General features: G+C 44.7%; 1 protein-coding gene across 1 annotated transcript; it reads right to left on the bottom strand.

Annotated features, from left to right (window-relative positions):
- Window positions 1-826: 826 nt before the first annotated feature.
- On the bottom strand, window positions 827-13,930 carry ELSPBP1 (epididymal sperm binding protein 1; the record flags this gene model as incomplete). The annotated part of the gene is made up of 5 exons (XM_080828852.1): window positions 13,852-13,930; window positions 7,617-7,754; window positions 4,179-4,325; window positions 2,981-3,139; window positions 827-984 (listed from the first exon to the last, which is right to left on the bottom strand). The coding sequence occupies exons 1-5, from the start codon at window positions 13,919-13,921 to the stop codon at window positions 827-829; spliced, it is 672 nt and encodes a 223-aa protein (XP_080684978.1). The 5' UTR covers window positions 13,922-13,930.
- Window positions 13,931-23,303: the final 9,373 nt, after the last annotated feature.

The raw sequence follows: 23,303 nt of genomic DNA, 5'->3' as shown, positions 1-23,303 counted from the left end.
TCATGACCTGAGCCAAAATCAAGAGATGTTTGACCAACTGAGCCACCCAGGCACAACAACATGTGAGTGTTTTTAAATATCCACCCTGTTAGGATGGTACCCAGAGCCCCAAGGCCACTCCTTTGCCTCTCCTCTACTCCAGGAAGATAATTTTCATGACCAAGCCAAAATTCAGGAGTCATCCATAAGCCACACACATCCTCAGGGTATATAGTGCTAGAAACATGAGAGTTGTCCCCACATCTGAGGGAAGGGCTTCTGTTTGTGTTTAAATCCCAGAACCAGAGTGACTAGGTCAGTAGAACCATGCAGGAGGTATGGAGAGTTTCCACAGGCCTTAGAATACTGAAGCCAGAGGAAAGAGCTGGAAGGGAGAGTGAGGTGGGTCCTGCGGAGAGAGGGGAAGACTTAGGCGTGGAGGTTGGGGAGGGACCCACACGATGGGGAGCAGAAACGACCCCACCTTTTCCTCCACTGGCTACTTAGTGATGGGGTTAGCAGATCAACAACCTGGTGCCATCTCCTCTGGGGACTGGAAAAGTCCTGGTGGTTTCCTTTCAAGCTCATCTTTTCTTCTCATGCTCTAGAGAAATTCCGTTTTCCTTGCACACCCAAGGCCTCCTGGTCCTAAAACTTGGCATGGTACCTTTCTGGGTCTGAAAGAGTTCATCCACCTCCTTCTAAGTCAGGAAGCTGTCCCAGTGTCTCTTCACCCCCACTTCACCTCACCTCTGGGACATGGAGCTCCCCTTGTTGGGAACCACGGTGAATCATGCTGGATGGACACAGCATTGCCCCAGGGTACATTACACATCTCACCTTTGCATCAACAATACACCCAGGTGCGGTCCCGGTCATAGTCGTAAGACGTTGCACACCACGTAAGGTTCTGCTTTGTTCCTTTGTTGGTACAGTTAAAATAATTCTTGTTTTTATAGTTGAATGGGAAGTGGCATGGAAACCCAGGAACCAAGGAGGAAATTCCTAGGGAGAAGAAGGGATAGGACAGTGGTTATCCCTGTGCCTTCACACTATGCTGCAGTCTTAGGCTTCAGAGCCCACCCTAAAATCAAAATTGGGTCTACAATGCCTTTGCATGTGTTGTTTGGGTACTGCTCAGAGGCTCCCATTAGTGGAGAGAAATGCTGACCCAATCCTAAATCTCACAGAGATTTTCTTCCCTGGGAAGCTATTTGAGTTTAGTCCCATGGGGTGTGGAATGGGGAACAAGGGCAGAGTGAAAGCACAAGGGGTCCTGGCAGGGGGAGAGACAAGGACAACATCATGTCACCAGGGCGCAGAGCGGAAAGCACGGGGAGGACGTAATACAGGGGCTGTTCTTTTTTTTTTTTTTTTAAGATTTTATTTATTTATTTGACAGAGAGAGAGATCACAAGTAGGCAGAGGCAGGCAGAGGGGGGGGGGGAAAGCAGGCTCCCCACTGAGCAGAGAGCCCGATGCGGGGCAAGATCCCAGGACCCCGGGACCATGACCCGAGCCGAAGGCAGAGGTTTTAACCCACTGAGCCACCCAGGCACCCCCCCCCAGGGGCTCTTCTTTACTCCCAGATCCTCAGTGTGTGAATTCTCCACATGCTAAAATTTATTTGGAACCCAAATCAATACTGGTGGGGTTTCTGTGGCCGTGTGTGGACACACAGTGCCCGCATTCTTAGCTGAAGCCCGGCAAGGCTGCAGCCTGCCTTCTCCGTGCAACTCTCGTGCTGTAGACCAGTGCGGTGCTGAAGAGCTGTCCAGCGTCCTGACGTGCAGGCAGGCTGGGATGTGCCTTGTGAGGAAATGTTATATTAACATTTACAGAGAAATGTCCTATTTTCCTTCCTTAAGGGCTTCTGCCCCGATCATTCACCAAATCTACATTTGTTCTCCTTTGTTAGCAGAATTATCCAAAACATGCAATGGCACTGAAAGATTGCCACATGACCTTTTCATGTCCTCCTAGGGCATTGTCTGAAGAGTCCCTAACAGTCATCTGATTCTCCAGCTCAGTGTCATCAAACTTTTTCTAGAAAGGACCAGATGGTAGGCATTTTCAGCTTCATGCCTCATACAGTGTCTTTCTTTTATATGGGTCCTAAGATACGAATTTCACATACTTCTGCTTGTCACAAAATACCATCCTTCTTTAGACTTTTTTCAATCATAAAAAAAATGTAAAAATGATTTTTAGGTTGGGGAACCAAAAAAAAAAAATTGGTCCAGCTGTGGTCCATAGGCAGGATTGGATTCACAGACCCCTACTCTAGGGAAATAAAACTTTGTCTCACTTACTACCTGCTGTTGTATTTGTTGGAGGCCCCAACTCTGGAACGTGTAGAAAACTGATACATCATGAATGATTTTTGTTCCATAGAGATGCCAGTAACTTCTGTCTGGCAGACAAGATAACCACAAAGGTTTGATTGCCCATTAGATGTTAATGGATTTGATAGCTAATTTAACAATCTTGCTTGCTTGCACTCAACATTCTTCTCTTCACTGACTTTATGTGTTTCTTATAATGTCCCCGGAATTAGCTTCACTATCCTTCTAGTTCCCTTATTAATAGCTTTTTTTCTTTAAGTAGGCTCCATGCCCAGTGTGGAGCCCAATGTGGGGCTTGATTTCATGACCCTAAGATCAAGACCTGAGATGAGATCAAGGGTTGGACGCTTAACCAAATGAGCCACACAGGCACCCCAGATTTTTCTTTAAACCTTAGCATGTGCTTACTCTATGTTTGTATAAGCAAGTATTAGGTGTTTTGCATTTTGAAAATCTTATACTGACTCCCTTCTCTTGGATCTTAAGCAGCCTGTACTTTGCCTGTCACACAGTTGCATTGTTTATGCTCTTCGCCCATCAGATCCATGAGGAAGAGACCCTGAATTACTCATCACCATATGCCCACCTCCCAACATATGCCAAGTAGATGGATGAAGAAACCCACCCGTGCCCACCCAGTCCCCTTCCCCGGTTACTTGTGTCGGCGCAGAGGCTCCACTTCCCGTCCGCATCCATGTTCTCGGTGGTTGGGCACCAGAGTTTGTTGCTTTCATTTTCAACACACTCAAAGATCGTGCTATTTCTGTAGATGGAGGGGAAGATGCAGGGCTTGCTGAAAGAATTTCCCCCATACTCTGAAAATAATCATGGAAAGGTCCCAGGGACAAGAAGAGACAACAAAAAGAGCTTCCTTTTATCACACATGAACTAGGCACCACGTTTTATCTCATGAAAGGCAACATAACATTGAACACGCCCAAACGAGTTCCTGGTGATGTTATCAGGTCCACTTTGCATACAAGGGAGAACCCAAACTGTCAACCACCACATGGTTTACTGTCTACCTGAACAAAGGCTCTTGTCTTCTACAGGCTTCATCAACAGGGTTATTGTGAGATTTAAGGATAAGGGTGGTAGGAGCAAGGACACAAGTGATGGATGGCTAGTTCAAAGATAAAATTGAGGTGTTCTATGGGATTAGGATTTTTTGAGTGCCAAGGGAAGAACATAGTGAAGATTTTATACAGGAATAAGTGTGCTCATGGGTAAGTGCCTCACATGAATCTTCATCTCGATGGAGGCAATACTACTTAGTGAGAAAGCATGGACATCACCACCATATGGACTTGAATTCAAATCCTAACTCTGATATCACCTAGGAGTGTGACCTTGAGCAGGACTTAATTTTACTGCAACCATTTATTGAATAGAGAAGAAAATATCATCTTATAGAGCTTCCATGGAAAGATTCAATGGGAGGTTATATGTAGAGGTCCTGGATCAGAGTCTAATACAGAGAGGGCTCTAGAAGAATGGAGGTCATTAAGAAGCGAAGAGATCATTAAGATGAAATGTTAAGGAAGGATCCAGCACTTGGTGAATCTGTTTATTGGCAATTCTGGCAACAGAAACACTTGAAAACCAATGTGAGCCCATGGTTTTTATTCGCAGGACAACTGGATTTTCCACGCTGACATTGGGGTCTTGGGGGAACATGGCCTCAGGACATTCCTATCTCCTGTGGTTGTCCTAATGTACTCTCCAAGACGGTATTTTTTTCCTAGAAGACTGCTCCCATTCCTCTGCTCTCCCCCATGCCACCATCCCCTTGGGAGGATAATTGTTATCTCCCCTCCTCCCCACCAAACACCCATCCCTGCGCCAGTGCCTCACCATTGATTTCACAGTATTTCCACTGCTGTTTCTCATCAAAGCTGGAGGTGACGGAGCACCACAGCCTTCCAAAGAAGCTGCCCTCTATTATGCAGGTGTTATGGGACCTTCCTCGATAGATGAAGGGAAAGATGCATCTTGGGTAATCTGTACAGAAAGGAGCCCATGAGTGGTTTCACTTTCTCTGGCCATTCATGGGACAGTCATCTAATCATCCTTCCATCCATCCATCCATCCAACCATCAATTAGCCATCAAAGTACCAGACAAGCATCAAGTCTGGAAAAGATTTTATTCATTCATTTCATCAAGCATTTCATAAAGAAACCCTTTTCCTGTACTTTCATCCTCAAAGCTTCCCCAACGAAGTTCCCAATCTCAACCATGGTGTCCCCACCCGCTGTACAAACAACATACTTCACTGTGTCTTAAAAATGAATCTCTTAGAAAATGATCTATAGGAATCAAGTCAAGACAAAGAATTTTGATGGTTTATGACCAATAAATAAAGCCAAGACCTTGAAATACAAAGAATGGTGCCATTACCAAAAAAAAAAATTGTCAAATATCAGAAAAGTCAAATACAGTAAATTTATCATCTAGGTGCTGGTGTCTTATGGCAACTTCCATAGACAGATTGAATTTCCCACCACAAATGGAGTGCTACAAATATAGTTTTGGACATTATGTTTATAGTGGGTGGATTTGCTCACATTAAGTGAGGGAAACGGGGTCATTTGGAAATGATGGAGGGGTTTTCATAGATGAAGGGATGAAGGGAGTCTTCTTTGAGCAGGCAACAATTGAGAAGAGGTTCTCACAATGTGGAGAAGCCAGCCATGCAAAAACTGGAGAGAATTGAGGTCCAGACAGAACGAATAAAAGTGTGAGAGTTCAAAGACAGGAAGGAGTTCAAAATATTCAGGAAGCCTGTCAGTCAGTGTAGCTGGAGCTCAGCAGGCAAGGAAGGGAGTTGAAGATGGGGACAGGAAGGGCAAGGTCAAGTAGAGCTTTCCAGACCAAGGTGAGGGGTCTCCTCATCTTGCCCCCCTTCTTCTTCTCTTCCTCCAAATCTCCCCCCTCCTCCTTCTTCCAATTGAGTTGTAGGAGTTCCTTTGGATATTTCAGATATTAACCCCTTATCAGATACATGCTTTGCAAATACTTTCTCCCATTCTATGGTTGCCTTTTCATTTTATTGATGGTTTCTTTTTCTATACAGAAGCTTTGTAGTTTGATGTGGCCCCACTTGTTTATTTTTGCTCTTGTTGCCTTTGATTTTGGTGTCAAACCCAAAAAATCATTGCCAAGACTGATGTCTCACAGCTTACTTCCATGTTTTCTTGTAGGAGGTCTGTGGTTTTACATCTTGTGTTCAAGTCTTCAATCATTTTGAGTTGACCTTTCTGTATGGTGTAAGAGAGGGGTCCAGTTTCATTCTTTTGCATGTGGCTATGCAGTTTTCCCAACACCACTGTTGAAGCGATTGTCCTTTCCCCATTACATATTCTTGGCTTCTTTGTCATAAATTAATTGACCACATATGCATTAGTTTATTTCTGGACTCTCGATTCTGTTCCATTGATCCCTGTGTCTATTTCTATGCTAATACCATACTGTTTTTATTACTATAGTTTTGCAATATAGTCTGAAATCAAGGTATGTGATACCTCCTGTTTTGTTTTTCTTTCTCAATATTGCATTGGCTATCCAGAGGTCAGGATATTCCTCTAAGTGTGCAGGTGAGCCACAGAGGGGCATGAGTAGGGAATTAGCATGCCTGACTTCACATCCCAAAAAGGTTTCTTTGACTGATATGCAGAGAATCAATTGGAGGGAGGTGAGGGGGGATTTGGGAAGACTGGTTAGCAAACATTGGCAGGCAGAGTTGATGGTGATTCAAGAAGAATGGAAACAGAGGAAGCAGGTGCTCCCCAGAAGCTGAAGTTAGTGTCTATTTTGAAGACAAAATTAAGTCTAGTTGGTGGGTTACATGTGGGGTGGGAAGGAAAGAATTAGGGATGACTCTGTTGTTCTGATTTACACAGTAGTGGCACATTGTCCTTATTGAGGAAGCCTGCAAATGAGCAGAAAAGCATCTGCACAATTGTATATGTTTAAGCGATATGAATATCGTAAGCTAACGTCACTAGGGATTGCCATGGATATCTGTTTCTGATCTCCATATTCCACTCACAAGAAGCGTCCTGCGAGGCAGTACTTAGAAATGACCATGGAAAACCGCTTCCCCACCACTATTCACAGGGAGTGAGATACCCGCTGGTATGGGTTCAAAGAGCAGTACTTGGTTCAGGAGCCAGATCTGAGGGAGGAGATGCAAAAGGCACACCTTCATCTAATAGGAGCCCTTGGTGACATGGCTGAGAGGGGTTTAATCAAAGGCAGGTTGTTGACTCTCAGGGCCTTGACTGTATCTAGTGTATGCAGTTCTGGCAGAGTTTTGTCTCCTTTTATACATCTTATGCATGTCTGGGGACATGTTCCAGAATTAAAAAAAACAAAAAAAAACAAAAAAAAACAAAGCAAAACCTAATTTTTAGGTTCAGTTTCAGCCAGTTGATCCTGATTTGCGTTGTTTGAGCAATATTTTCAGCCTGGGATAGTACTGCTTCCAGGTCTGGTTTGTTTTTTCCCATGTAGTAGGGCTTCTTTGTAGTCATTTTTAGCTCTTACAATCAAAGAGATTCTGCTTGGAGGCACAAGAGTCTGGCCACTTTTTAATATCCTGTAGGTTAGGTAGGATCATGGGTGCTTAATTACTTTACTACAATTTTGCTTCTTTTTATTTTTCTTCCACTGCAGTTATGGAATTATGTTGATTTATTTTGAAGTTAGGAACTTAGAATAGGTAATGTTCTTTATAAATTTTATTTCAGGATAGTAAAAAGGGCATTATATTTATTATCAAAGGGAGAATTCGATCTAAGAGAGTGAAGAACAGTGGTACAGGAAAAAGTAGGTTCTAAATATTCAAAACCTGGTTACTAGTAGGAACAATTAAAATGTCCAACAATAGGATATTGGTTAAAACAAAATGCCCTTTGTCCCATGCACAAAAGATAGAAATCATACAATTGCAAAAATGTCCTGGGCTTTGAGAAAAAAGTAAACAGAGTCTCTTGAATCCCTTCTCAAATCCCTTATACTTTGTTTCTGTTTTTCCTTATTAATTTAGAAAATCAAGAAAGAGACAAAGAATACAGTGGTTCAGAGAGCTCCATTTTCAACACTATCATTGTTAAAATCATTACCCCATTATTAGCATCCAGTGCTTGGCCTCCCGCAGCATTTCTAGGCACACACATACGTATCATAACTCGTGTTCAAAAATATGACCATATTATACAAATCCACACATTGTCTTTTGTGACCCATCATTTGAGGGGGCCTCCTGAGGGGACAGCATGGCGCCACTCACCGTCCACCATGCAATACTTCCACTGCCCATCGTAAATGGCTCTGGTTGCACACCAGGGGGAGAAGCTATTGGTTTTGATGCAAGAAAAGTAGGAAGACCCCTTGTAGCTGAAGGGAAAGACACATGAATCTTTCTGATCTGGAAGACAGAGAGACAAAACAGAGGGGCTTCATCATTGCCAAAGAGCCAAGGATGAGTCTTGGTTTGGTTCTCATGGGGGGTCTGAAGGTGACACGTGGGGTCTTAGCATCGAGCTTTCTTGTGACATATAAGGGCGTGTCCAGCTTATGTTGAGACCAAGAGTACAGGGAAGGAGTCTCATGAACCATGAAAACAACCAGGATAAAGTTTTCCTCCAGACCAGCAGAGCACCGTCAATGTCACAGAAAACACATTTGGTAAAGGTCATGATATCACAGTAGGTAATGGAAGGACACACATTAACTAATTCTGAAAAGCAATTTCATTTTGCAGTGCTCTTTTCAATCCTTCTGATGACAAAAGAGAAAACTTCATTTTAATGCTGCTATTTCTCTACCATGGCTCTAATTCTGAATAATCTCCCTTTTAACAACAACAAAAAGAGGGCAGGACTCGGGCTCAAAGCCGTATTGGGACAATAGCGTCTAGTAGAATCTAATAATAGGATTTTGTTTTCACAGTATTTATTTTTGTTTGCAATTTCTATTTATGGCAAGTAGTAGCATTTTTATAGATTATAGACCTGATGTTAACTATCTTTTAAAATAAGGGTGCTGGGGCACCTGGGTGGCTCAGTGGGTTAAGCCTCTGCCTTCGGCTCAGGTCATGAACTCAGGGTCCTGGGATCAAGCCCTTCATCAGGCTCTCTGATCAGTGGGGAGCCTGCTTCCCCCCTCCTCCGCCTGCCTCTCTGCCTACTTGTGATCCCTCTCTCTCACTGTCAAATAAATTTAAAAAAAATCTTTAAAAAAATAAAATAAAATAAGGGTGTTAAAAGTGAAAAAGAGATCACACCTAAAGAAGGTGGAGCCAGTGTTAGTGATGGTGGGGTGCAGATGCGGCAAATGTTGAGGAGGTGGTACTTGGATGAGGAAAGTGAAATGCAACCCTTGGCCTTTGTAGGAGGTGTGAGGACAGGGACTTTGTCTTTGACGCAGTGTATCCTCAGAAACTAGAACAGTCACTTGCTCATAACAGATGCTTAAGAAAGAACTGACAAAATGAAGACGTAAGTTCAGAAAATGCCACATGAAAAAAAAAAGCTAGACAGATTTCTTTAATGCAGGACTCATTAGAAGGGCCAGTATGCAAATGAGAACTGAATTAGCAAGAGGCGTATGGAGTATCTTAAATTGTCCTTTTCCCCAACTCCTTGATAGCTTTGGAGAATAATGTTCCCTGAAACACATCTTAAGAAATACTATTCTAGGGGCGCCTGGGTGGCTCAGATGTTAAGCGTCTGCCTTCGGCTCAGGTCATGATCCCAGGGTCCTGGGATCGAGCCCCGAATCAGCTCCCTGCTAGGCGGGAAGCCTGCTTCTCCCTCTCCCACTCCCCCGCTTGTGTTCCCTCTCTCGCTGTCTCTGTGTCAAATAAATAAATAGTATCTTGAAAGAAAGAAAGAAATTAAAAGAAAGAGAGAAAGAAAGTCTAGCTCAAATTCTTCACATCATGGAGAAGGAAGTAAAGACCCACGTAAGATAAGGAATCATTTCAACTTAATGCCTTTTTTTGTTTGTTTGTTTTTGCACAGAACTTGAACGAGAACTAGAATTTTTTACCTCATGGTCCAAGATCATAGCTTTTCTCTTTACCTTCACCCTGTCATTCCCTCCTCCTCTCCCTTTTTCCCTCCCTCAAGGATATAATGAAGGCTTACTATGATAAAGACATTCTGATAGGTTATGTAGTGTGTGTGTGTGTGTGTGTGTGTGTGCACGCTCCTATTCCAAACATGGTGAGACAAACCTTCCATGGACTCACTAAATGGGTTCCTAGCTCGAACCTATTTTTACTCTCTTATAGTTAGGTGGGGTCACGTGACTCAGTTACAACTCGTATGTTGATGGGTGGAAATGTGGGGGAAATGATGTTCATTACTTCCTTGCTCCCAAGCAAACCTCCATGCTCCTTTCTTCTTCTGTCAGCTGGATATACAGCCGTGGTTCTCAATGGAGAAGAAAAAATTAGACAATGTTTGGAGGCATTTTGGTTGTTACAGCTGGGAGAACGGGGGACTGGTAGGTGTGCTCCTGATATCTACTGGGTAGAGGCCAGGGTTGTTGCTAAACTTCTTACCATGCACAGGTTCCACAGCAAAGCCAACTGGCCCCAAATGCCAACAGTGGCCAGGTTGAGAAACTCAGATAAAGAGGACGACCCTGCAGAGAACCTTGAGGCTCTAGGGGCTGGAGGAGCCATGATACAGAAGGATCCTGTGTCTCTGAATCTCAACAAAAGAGGCTTCCCACCAAACATCCACATCGAAGTGCTAGCTGAGTTTGATGTGAACTCTATTGAGTTCAGCCAATGACGTTTGGGGATAGTTAGTCTGTTACCAATACACATGAACAAGACATCCTCTCTATCCTCAACCTAGAAGCCCCAACTCTTCTGGATCAGATTGTTAGCCTGTATGATCGGACCTAAGCCATCATAAGGGTGGACGAGGGATGTACTGGGAGGGGGTGGAAAAGGCAGACCTCCATCTTTGAGCTTCGCCCATGGGTTGATGCAAGTAGAAGCCCTGAACTCACATTGCGTTTTCTACCTCTAGGTCTCAGAACTTTCCGGTCTTGGTTTTATAAAGTTGAAACCAGTTAATATTTGGAAAGTGCTTAGAAGAGTACCTGGAACATGACTGCTACCCAGCCAATGTTAGCGATCGTCACCATCACCGTCATCATCATCATCAATGATTCTCAGTCAGGGACACCACCAGAACATAGGATGCTGGTGGTGAAGGGAGGGCAGGCAGATGCCCCCTTGACCCCGGATTAAGATTATCCTTGGGAGTTGTTAGTAAGAATCAACACATAATAGATACTATTAGCCATCTGCAAAGTAATCCAGCAGATGGTCTGATCTTCTTAACTGGGTTGAAATCCTCCCTAATCTGGGCCCTGCTGACCTCTCTGTTCTCACTGTCTGATTAACATTTCCTCGACCTTCCTCCACGCTCATTCTTGTCTTTGGCATTTGGCTCATGCCCTTCACCCTGCTCTTTTCTTTCTTTCTAGCCTTATTCCCCATTACTCAACCACACGACTTGGTTCAGTCTAGATTAATACTCTTCCACACTCTTAAATACTCTGAGCCAATCTCTATCAACGTACTTGCCAAATATTTAAAGAATACAGTTATCTGTTTCCATGTCTATCACTCCCGTTTGCTGCGAGGTCTCTGAGTATAGGGCATAAGTTTATTTATTGTCATGTTTCTGACCCATTGCACGGTGCCCAGCATTTGGGAATCACTCAGTAAATGTGTACTGAATAACTTAACCATAAATATGTGCCAAGTCTCGCCACAGGAATGTGGGGGTGGTCTCAGGAAGGTATGACTAGAATGAGACAAGAACTGGAAAAACTGGCATGGTTCCCTGTCTGAATAAACTCTGGGTTCTTAGCCTTTTGGGACTCCTCAGTTCTTGTGAGAAGCCAGACCTTCTCTCGGGAAAATGCTCATACCTCCCTCTGGCAGAGACTGCTGTGTATTCAAAACCAGCTTCATCTTCCTCCCAAACGTACTGTTAAAAGCCACATTTCCCAGACTCCCTTGCAGCTAAGCACTCTGTGAGTTCAGGCCAGTGGAAATGGGAGAAAGTAACAGATATCACTTCCTGGCCAAAAAAACCCCTCTCTTCCAAGATCATCACATTCTTGGTTCTTGTCTATCAGCTCTAAGCAAAGAATCCACACAGCACCCCAAAGCCCTAGGCGATGGTGGAGCCCCATGGTGGAAGGTGCATGGACCCCTGCTGACCAGACGCATTCTCACCGGGCTTTATGGGAACGAGGAATAAAATGTTTCGTGTTAAGCTGCTGAAGGTTTGGAGTTTGTCTGTTCCAAGATCTATTCTCACTACCCTGATAAACATACACCTTTTTAAAATACCAATCTGGGATTTCATGGGCTCTAGTGCTTGCCCAGTGACCTATATTCCAAAGATAATAAGAATCTCTAGAATATAGAATGTGATCATTGAAAAAGGACTTCATGGGGGCACCTGGGTGGCTCAGCCATTGGGAGGCTGCCTTTGGCTCAGGTCATGATCCCAGGATCCTGGAATTGAGTCCCTCATTGGGCTCCCTGTTGAGTGGGGATCCTGCTTCTCCCCCTGCTCCTCCCTCTGCTTATGCTCTCTCTTTCTCTCTCTCTGACAAATAAATAAATAAAATCTTTTCTTTTAAATTTTTTTTTTATTTATTTGATAGACAGAGATCACAAGTAGGCAGAAAGACAGGCAGAGAGAGGGGAGAAGCCAGGCTCCCCGCCAAGCAGAGAGCCCAATGCGGGGCTCGATCCCAGGACCCTGAGATCATGACCTGAGCTGAAGGCAGAGGCTTTAACCCACTGAGCCACCCAGGTGCCCCAAATAAATAAAATCTTAAAAAGAAAAAAAAGGAGTGTTTCTTGAGCCTATCCAAGGGAGAGGGCTCGTCAGGTAGAAAAGGATTTTAATTGTAGAGAATTGTTTCACCATAGCTTGAGTGAACTATATATAATCAGGTTCTCTCTTTGTTCTGCTTCTGTGTTTACCATATGATCTTTGGGGAGCTGATTTAGATTCCTAGATATATTAAGAGCATAGACTCACACCCACCAGAATGGCTACTTTTTTTTTTTTTTTTGGCAGAAAACAAGGGTTGGCAAGGATGTGGAAAAATTGGAAACTTATGCCCTGTTGATGGGAATATAAAATGATGCAGCTGCTTTGGAAAAAAGCGTGGCAGTTTCTCAAAAACTTAAACACAGAATTACCATATGACCCGGCAATTCCCTTTCTGGCTATATCCCCCCAAAGAATTGAAAGTGGGTTCTCTTGGGGCACCTGGATGGCTTAGTCATTAAGTGTCTGCCTTTGGCTCAAGTCATGATCCCAGGGTCCTGGGATCGAGCCCCGTGTCAGGCTCCCTGCTCAGCATAGAGCCTGCTTCTAACTCTGCCTCTGCCTGCCGCTCTCCCTGCTTGTGCTCTCTCTCTGTAAAATAAGTAAATAATATTTTTTTAAGTGGGTACTCAAAGAAGTATTTGTAACACCCAATGTTTATAGCAGCATTATTCACAATATCCAGAAGGTAGAAACAATCCAAGTCCATCAATGGATGAGTGGATAAACAAAATGTATGTATATGTGTGTATCACACACACAATGAAATATCATTCAGCCCTAAAAGGAAAGGTAATTCTGACAGCTGCTACAACATGGATGAATCTTGAGGGCATTATGCTCAGTGACACAAGCCAGTCACAAAAAGACAAGTACTATTTGATTCCACTTTTGTCAACTATCCAGAGTGGTCAAATTCATGGAGACTGAAAATAGAACGGTGGTTGGCAGAGCTGGAGGGAGGGGAAGTGCGAGTCATTTAATGGGTACAGAGTTTTAGTTTTGCAAGCTGAAAAGAGTGCTGGCTCTTGGTTGTACAACAAAGTCAATGCTGTTCTACTGAACTGTGTGCTTCAAAATGGTTAAAATAGTAGATTTCAGGTTCTGGGCATTTTGCCACAATCTAAGGAAAAGAGTGGAGAGTCTGAGTTGGAGTCTGAGGACTCAATCTATTGGAATTATAGACACCCCCCTTTTATTTAGAGAGAGAGGGAGACTGAGTGTGTGAGTGGTGGGGGAGTGGCAAAGGGTGGGGGAGTGGCAAAGGGAGAGGGAGAGAATCCTAAGCAGGCTCCACACCCAACTCAGAGCCTGAAGCGGGGCTCGATCTCACGGACCTGAGCTAAAATCCAGAGTTGGACGCGTAACCAACTGAACCACCCAGGCACCCCTAGACCTCCCCTTTTAATGAACACATCTGCACTTCCCTACCATGTGCTGACCGTCATGAAAGATGCTCGTGTCCATTATAGCCCCTACCCACTTATCTTGCTTTCCACATTTTCAGTTATCCATGGTCAAGACAGTCCAGAAGCAGATGATTCTCTATCTCCTCTCTACCTGAATCCAGCAATCTTTGCTTTGGCCCCATTCATTCTTTCTGGTTTCCAAATCCTCCCCATCATTTTCCAGTATACTCACTTCCACTTGTCTCATAGGAGTAGAGGACGAAGGTCGTCCATCCCAACAGGTAACTGGACCATGGGTTCATCTCAACTGGCCTCTTCTTTCTGGACTCAAGGAAGAAAAAAATTTTTTTTTAAGATTTTATTTATTTATTTGAGAAAGAGAGAGTGTGTGTGCCCAAGTGGCGGGGGCAGGGGCAAAGGGAGAGGGAGAAGCCGACTCCCCTCTGAGCAGGGAGCCTGACACGGAGCCAGATCCCAGGACCCCAAGATCAAGACCCGAGCCGAAGGCAGTTGCTCAACCAACTGAGCCACCCAGCGCCCCAGGAAGACAAAAATATTGCTCCTATGTGTTCGTTCTTCTTCCACTAATTCCCAGGTTTGGTGTCACGCATGCCATTTTACTTCCCACCCCTAGAGGGCAGTGAAGAATAATTTACTCTTACAGGAAAGAAAAAATATATCCACAGTTATTATGGAGGGGTCCTTGTGCTGGGAAGAAGAAACATAGTATTCGCTGAGCACCAGGCTAGGCGCTCAACACACACTATGAAATGAAATGATAGCTAGTTTAATCCCATTTTACAGATGAGGAAGCTGAGGCTCAGAGAAGCCAAGTGATCTGCCTCAGTTGGTTACACAGCGAGGAAATGGCAGGATTCTAATCCATATAAATGGCTCCAAAGGCTCTACTCATCATGGGGGTCCTAACAGTAGCCTTAAACCCTCCTCATGGCTCACACCCACCCCCAGCTGGATATTAAAGTGCCTTAATGATCACCATTTACCATCCTCCTCAGCCTTAACTTCCACTACCTCCGTTCGCCTCTGTGCCCTTTCCTTAATGACACATAGATGTGCTGTTCTCCACAGAAACAACAACACAGGGTTGGGATTGGTGGTCTGGTTTTGTCTTGAGGCTCAGTTACTATTACCGCTCCTGCTGGCTACCCGGTATTGAGCGCCTGCTGTATGCCACCTTCTAACGACCTGATGAGCAGGCATGACCAGCTCTGTTTACAGAAGAGTGAAACCAAGATTTGGGAGGGTAAGTCTAACCCTAACTTATCCGAGCACCGCAGATGGTAAGTGACAGACTTCGGGTTCAACGGCAGACCTGTCTACACCAGCGTCGGAATTCTCAATTTCAGTAAACCACTTCCCCTCTGTGGGCCTTTGTCTCCTCACCTGCAGAGCGTAGGTTCATAACTCCTGGCCCTGGGGGAAGCCATGAGGGTCCAGGCGGACACTGATGTGAAAGTGTGTTTCCACTGTCAATTATTAGTTGGGTTTACGAATAATTAAGGCAAAGATTAGGGCAGCTCGGGGGAGACATCAGATGGCATCAATTCTTAAAAACAAATCTGAATGATGGCTTGGGAAAACAAAATCCCAAAGCCATTGATTCCGGTCCTCCAACAGGCCCAGGGTCTGAGCACCAGGGTCTCCGAACATACCCTTTCTCTGGGCTTTCCGCTACACATGGGAGCATTTTCTGATTTCTCTCATTCTCTTTAACCACAGCACCATGCCCCAAACTTTTTTCTGAGTAATGCCTCATTCACTGCCTACCGACTCATGACTAACTCTGACTGGTGGGTCAGACTCTGGGGTTGGGCCCCCCTTTGATTGTGAAGGCTAGCTGGTCCTGGCTGAAATCCTGACTCTACCATTTACCACCTGGGGGATCTTCAGATTTACTTAAATTCTCCAAGGCTTAGGTTCATCACCTAAAAAATGGGACTGCTGGGGTGCCTGGGAGTCTCAGTCGGTTAAGGCCTGTGTTTGGCTCAGGTCATGATCCCTGGGTCCTGGGATTGAGCCCGGAGTTGGGCTCCTTGCTCAGTGGGGAGTCTGCCCCTTCTCCTGCTCATGCTCTTTCTCTCTCTCTCTCTCTTCTCTCTCTCAAATAAATAAAATATTTATTAAGACTTATTAAGATTGAGATACTAATCTAACCTACTACTTAGGCTTGTTATGATTAAGTGAGATCATGAGAAAAATAACAGGTAATACTCATTGAGTGCTATACACTATTCTAAATTCATTATGATCCTGGTAGTACCCCAAATTGGGAGGCACCAGTGTCATCTCCGTGGCACATTTGGGGAAATGGAGGCACAGACAACTTAAGCGTCTTGCTGAGGATCACAAACCTCGAAAGCAGTGGGGCTCCTACCTGAATTCTGACAACCTAACACCAGAAACTGGGCTCTTAGCTGCTGTGTGACGCTGTCTTCAGGCTTACCTCATGTGCGCTAAGTCCTCCAGAAGTATCAGCCAACATCATCGTTCATACCAGACCTCTCCAGGCAAATTACACTTCTGAGTGTCAAGATTGTATTTTCACCTGCCTCCTGGGTATGTCTGTCTGGATGGCCCTCAAGCATCTCAGATTCCAAGACTGGGCTCCTGATAGAAAGCCCCAAATATCCCTATCCCCCACCCCCCACACACACACATGACTTCACTTAATTGTACTATGTTTCCTATGGTCTGAATATTTGTCTCCCCCAAATTCACAGGTTGGAATCCTAAACCCCAAGTGTTGGCAATAGGAAGTAGGGTCTTTGGGAGTGATGAGGTCATGAGGGTGAAGCTTCATGAGTAGGATTAGTGCCCTTGTCAAAGGGACCCTAGAGATCTCCCTTGCCCCTTCCACCACACGAGGACTCAATGACAAGGTGGTTGTCTACCACAAAGTGGGTTTTCCCCAGACCCTGGATCTGCCAATGCCACGGTCTAGGATTTCGAGATAACAGAACCACGAGAAATCTGCTAGTCCTAAGTCCCCCGGTGTATGATATTTCTGTAACAGCAGCCCAAACGGACTAAAAGTTCTTCCCCACCTCCCAAGTAGTCAGCCCAAGAGTGAAGCTTTCTCTGTCATGTCTTAGCAATCATCAAACCCGGTAGCTTCTGTTTCCTGAAGGGCTCTTGAAACCAGCGCCTTCTCTCTGTCTCTCCTGCTCCTGCAAAGCCAGGCTTTCACCTTCTCTCCCCCAAACAGTGGTCATGTTCCCTCATGGATGCCCTGGCCTCCAGGCTCTCCCCTGTCCCATCCAGAGGGCTGCAGATCGGGCCTCTCTTGGTGCTTGCTTTAAAGCATTCATTTAAATATTACTGAGTCCACAACGTGCGTGGTCTGCAGAGCTCAGAGATGAGCAACAGCTGTGTGTGAGATGGGCCTGGACCCTGCCTTCATGGGGCTGGATTTCTGCGAAGGAGACAGGTAGGAAGGGAATAAACCAGAGACAAGCATGAAATTCTTGCTCAGGATCGTGGTTACAAAGGCGAAGGACCAAGGCTGCCATAAGGAATAACTGAGGCAAGGTGACTTCCGGTCAGGAGGTCAGGGGAGGCTTTTCTGAGAGGATGACACTGAAACAGGCCTGCAGGAAGTGCGGGATGTAGATGTGAGGGGAGCCTGGGGCAGTGGCAGCTCTTCTGGGCCAAAGAGGCAGGATGCGAGAAAGAGCTAGATGTATTTAAGGATCACCTGGAATGCCTGAGCAGGGAGGAGTGAGGCCTGAGAGACGCTTGGTAAGGTGGATGGAGCCGGACCCTGCAGTGCCACCCTTAGATTCTAAATGCAAATGGAAGCCACTGGAGAGATTAAAGTGGGGGCAAGTGGCAACCATTGATTCATAGTTCTCCATCCCTTTTATAGTACAATCCACAGTCCCTACCATGGCCTTCCCTTCAAAGTTCATTCCTTATCACTCTTGTTCTCCCTTGATCTGCCTCAGCCACACTAAGCTTTTCACTGCTTCCAGCACAAGCCAAGCTTCCTTCCACCTCAGGACCTTTGCACTTCCTCTTCTCTCTACATGGGTGCTTCCCCCTAGGTATCTGGGGTGTTGTATAGATGCAAGGAGCTGATAGGAACTGATATTCTGGAATGTTAATGAGTCTCCTTGGACTGACACATGGATATTAATAGAAAATGTTTGGGGGTGGTTCAAGACAATGGTTGAACCTTAAAGTGAGCCGTAATAGCCAGACACCCACGTCTGGAACATTCAGGTTAGGACCAAGCTATTCTCTGAGCACTGGCACATTCAAATGTTGCAGAGGACCCTTTGTCCTGGGCCGTGGGGTAGTTGGAGTTGGCATCCTGCCGTTGTCACCATAGTTTTGGTTGATAGGATCTCTGAGAAGTGAGAATGAGCAGCTGAGGACGACTGTGAGACTCTCTGTTTAAATGTTTTACCATAGATGTGTGTGACTTTCATAATTAAAAATAATAATTATGTATATGCACCCATATACATGTACATGTGCACATGTTACAGACGTGTATACATACACATATACACAAATACACACACATTATACACATACGTACAGGTGTTTGGATGTACACATGCTCACACACTAATGTGCAAATGGTTAAAATTTGGGAAAACAAAAAAGAGCATCCTGGATAAAGCAATATGAGGCCATTCAAAATTATGAAATTGAAAATCTATAGAATCTATATAGATGTCTGGCTTTAGAATGGATTGATTTTCAGAAGAAGCTATGCTGGACCAGATCTAGCAAACACCCACAGAGCAAAGCACACTGCTAGGGGCCGTCTGGTGCCAGCATTTCACAGGGATCACATCCACAGCCCGTGTGGATGCTTCCCTGGCAGCTGGCAGAGTGACGATGGGCAGGGCACTTCCTCATCCACAAAATGGGAATCATACCTACTCCACAGAGTTGTTGGAAAGACTAAATCGGATAAAAGATATAAAGTACTTAGCACAGTGTCTGCTGTAGAGAAAGATCACAGTAGTTGTTGGCCATTAATGGTATGATGATGATAGTATCAGCCAGTCTTCTCTCCACCATGCCAGGCTTGTAGTAATTAATTCATTAACTAAGTTTATTTGGGGAATGTTCTATGATAGTCTTCTTTCTTTTACTTTTTGTTATTTATCATCTTCCAAAATTTCTGAAAATGTTACCTTCTAGGGCCATCTGGGTGGCTCAGTTGGTTAAGCATCTGCCTTAGGGTCAGGTTGTGATTTCAAGATCTTGAGATCAAGCCCCACATCAGGCTCCTTGCTCAACAGGAAGCCTGCTTCTCCCTCTCTCTCTGCCTGTCCCCTCCTGCTTGTGCTCACTCTCTCTCTCTCTCTCCATCAAATAAGTAAATAAAATCTTTTTTTTAATGTTACCTTCTAGGAAATGCTTTTCTTGCTTAATGATATTCTTCATTGTTAATATCATTTTATCCATCCTTCCACCCTCCACCCATCCTTCCATCCATCCACCCACCCATCCATCATCCATCCATCCATTCATCCAACCATCTACCCATCCACCATCCATCCTTCCATCCATCCATCTATCCATCACCATCCACCACCCATCCATCCACCCACCCATCCATCCATCCATCCCTCCATCCACCCATCCTTCCATCTACCCATCCTTCCATCCATCCATCTATCCATCATCCATCCACCATCCATCCATCCATCTTTCTATCCATCCACCCATCTTTCCATCCATCCACCCACCCATCCATCATCCATCCATCCATTCTTCCACCATCTACTTTTTATCCATCTGTCGAGTAAGTATTCCAGAACCCTACCATCTTTATAGAGCAGTGGCAACTACCAAGAGGAATTGGATGTGATTTCTGACCTCAGTAATCAGAGAAGAGACATGGGCACCAATATCTGTCACCCAACATGGAACAGCAATGCCAGGTAGTATTAAGGTGCTAAAAGGATCTCCGGGGGCAGCCTAGCGCACCACCTCAGTTTGCTGGTTCTCTTGAGCCAAAATGTCACAGTGGAGTCATGAGAAGAAGATGGCACTCAACCAACCAGGGTTGATAGCCCACCTCTCCCATTTATTTCCTGGGTGGCCTTGGGAAGATCATTTGACCTCTCTGATTTCCAGTTTTCAAGTTCTCATCTGTTAAGTGGAGATAAAAATCCAACTATGGAAGCTATTGTGGGAATTATAGGAGCTCATGGCCGTAAGATCACTGAACTTTAATGTGGCTTCAAAACACTGAGTCCTTCCACTACTTGGCTGCAGATGATGACTCCATGTGTGAAACAAAACCTCCGTGTGAGACCCCCTCACACACGCAGAACACTTACCCCTTCTATTACATATTTGGACTGCCTTTGGAAGGAGCAGTGACAGGACCTCAGAAAGATGTCTGAATCTCAGCTTTCTCCTCCATAAAACAGGGAGAGTGAGCCTTACCTTAGAGGGACAGTGCAAAGATTCATGGGACCATGAAGATAGTAGTTGACTACCAGGAACTTAATAGGCAGTTTGTCCAGGCTAGTTCTCTTTTCTTCCATCTCCTTTCCCCAGACTTGGGGGACAGATAGGCTTCTGTAGCTATACATAGCTCAGTCAGTCTGAAGCCAGCCAGAGGTGGCTTCACCCACCCCTTTGAGTTGCTTAAAAGAGAAAGGAATCTGCCCCACATGGCCCCCTTCCCCACTTTCTCTGAACCTTCCTTCCCAAAGCTCCAGGGCACCATCCAGTATGGTGGCCACTGGCCACTTGTGGCTCTTGAGCACTTGAAATGTGGAGAGTTCTCATTGCCCCTTGTTGTAAGTGTAAAATACTTACTGGGCTCTGGAGATGAAGTACAGAAAAGAGAAACATATAAGTATCTCATTAAATTTTTTGGTGTTGATCATACATTAAATGGTAATATTTTCAATATTATGATTCAACAAAAATATAATTAAAACAAACTAAACCTGTTCTTATTTTTTTTAGTGTGGCTACTATAAAATTTACAATGATATTTATGGCTCATGTTACATTTCCTCCAAAGGACAGCATTGCTCTAAACCCTCCTTCTTTGCTGTGGGGGGGCCCCCAGGACCCACTTCTCACACCCCTCCCGAGTTTCTAAGTTGAGGTGTACCTTTGAGAGAAGTCCTTCTTGGCCCTAGCTGTCTCCACGAGCCCTCTTTAAGGTTGTGCTCCCCAAATCTCTGGGTTGTTTGGGGATAGGCCCGACCGTTTTGGCCCCAACCTGTCTGTAGGAAAATACTCCAGCTCCCCAAAGGAAGGTTTTCTGTAACTGGTTACAATTGGGGAAATTTGGATGGGATAGCCCCATGGTTAATGATGCCCCAAGATGAGCTCATGCATATCCATGAGGCCCATAAAATTCAGCCATGTGTACATTAATGGGATCGTGCAGGGACTGGTGTCATGAGCAGGAATTTTTTTTTTTAAAGATTTTATTTATGGGCGCCTGGGTGGCTCAGTGGGTTAAAGCTTCTACCTTCGGCTCGGGTCGTGATCCCAGGGTCCTGGGATCGAGCCCCGCATCGGGCTCTCTGCTCCGTGGAGAGCCTGCTTTCTCCTCTATCTCTGCCTGCCTCTCTGTCTACTTGTGATCTCTGTCTGTCAAATAAATAAATAAAATCTTTAAAAAAAATAAAAGATTTTATTTATTTATTTGACAGATCACAAGTAGGCAGAGAGGCAGGCAGAGGGAGAAGGGAGGAAGTAGGCTCCCTGCTGAGCAGAGAGCCCGATGTGGGGCTCGATCCCAGCACCCTGGGATCATGACCTGAGCGGAGGGCAGAGGCTTTAACCCACTGAGCCACCCAGGGCTTGACACACTGGTGGGGGCAACGGTGGGTGCCAATGGCACGTCTAAGGCAAGACGGCACAGTGGGGGAGGGGAGGCAGACAGGGTTCCCTGAAAAGTTTCCTGCCTCCTTCTGTGGTGAAGAATTTTCCTAAATTCTTCCTCTTCGGAGGTACAGAAGAAAAGACAGTGAACTGGCACTTAGCCAGCCCTTCATCCACTAGAACTTATTTAATCCCCCCAACAAGCCCTGTCAGGCAGACACTATTACCCCTGTCTTAGAGAAGAGGAAGTTAGGGACCAGGCTCACACAGCTGCCAACAACTAAGCTATGAGCCGGAATGCCCGACCTCAGTCGCAGTACACCCTCCCATCCCCCCGACCAGGAATGAGAAAATGGGTGCTCTGAGGTTTCAGTGAGAGTGGGGGAGCGAGGGTAGGTGCTTGCATTGTCTAGGACTGACTTGGCATTAATACCTAGTATACTCGAGGAATTCATGCAAATCATAAGAAAAAGGCAAAGAACCCAGTACAAACATAGGCAAAGGGAACAGGAGACGAATACTGAATGGCTTATTTTGCAAGAGAGGAAGAAATACTCAATTGCATTAGTGTTCAGATAAATGCAAATTTAAGTAAAAATGGAGGACTCATCTGGTGTGAGTTAGACCTGAAGTTTGGTTTTGATCTTGTTATTTGGCTAAAATGTGTATTCAATTTTGACCTTTGGCCACCCGGTCCAATTGCCTCAGCCCATATCTTCCCTGGAATCCCCAACTGTTTGTTTGATCAATGACTTTTTTTTTTTCCTTTTCATTTTTCCAAAGAAGACAGACAGATAGTCAACTTGATTGATGATTTTTGTGATCATGTCGGCTGTTTTCATTGTTAATATGCACAGAATGCATTTTAATATGCAAAATATCAGTAACACTAATGACGCATGGTTTCAGATTCATTTTTCATGTTAATATTTACATTTAAAATTAGTATGCATTCTAGACATCAGGAGCAAACAAATCTTGTGTATTTTATATGTAGAGATTACATCAGTGAGACTATATGTCTAATTTGTTATGCAAAAGCAAAATGCTACCATAATCAATGTTACTGTTACAAAATAGCTTTGGGAGGGCCATTAATTTTGTATAAAAATTAGTTGTTAAAAACTTTCAGGGGCGCCTGGGTGGCTCAATGGGTCAAGCCTCTGCCTTCGGCTCAGGTCATGATCTCAGGGTCCTGGGATCGAGCCCCACATCGGGATCTCCGCTCGGTGGGGAGCCTGCTTCCTCCTCTCTCTCTGCCTGCCTCTCTGCCTACTTGTGATCTTTCTCTCTCTGTCAAATAAATAAATAAAATCTTAAATTTAAAAAAAGCTTTCAAACAGGCATATAGAATAAGGGAATTTATTTACATGAAGATTAAGAAAGTTAGATTGTTAACTTTCAGAAGGACATTGTATCCCTTTAGGGTAAAATATTGGGATGATTTAAATGATTATAAACAAGCAGAATAAGCAGAAAATAAGTGTTTATGTGTACATAATTGCTCAGTACTCCACACTCATACTGTTAAACAAAATCTTTAGGAATCACATTCCTTCCCTATAGGCCACCTGTCTTCCCAAAAATCCTGTTTCAGAACCCTTTCAATAGTATGAACATAAATTAAAAGCATAATGACAGTTTTGGCACTCTTTTTTTTTTTTTAAAGATTTTATTTATTTATTTGACAGACAGAGATTACAAGTAGACAGAGAGGCAGGCAGAGAGAGACAGAGGGAAGCAGGCTCCCTGCTGAGCAGGGAGCCCGATATGGGACTCGATCCCAGGACTCTGAGATCATGACCCGAGCTGAAGGCAGCGGCTTAACCCACTGAGCCACCCAGG

The sequence above is a fragment of the Martes martes genome, assembly GCF_963455335.1.
Source record: "Martes martes genome assembly, chromosome: 17".
NCBI classification, from domain to species: domain Eukaryota; kingdom Metazoa; phylum Chordata; class Mammalia; order Carnivora; family Mustelidae; genus Martes; species Martes martes.
Note: the sequence above shows the minus strand (reverse complement) of the source record. Positions and strands in the feature narration are given on the sequence as shown.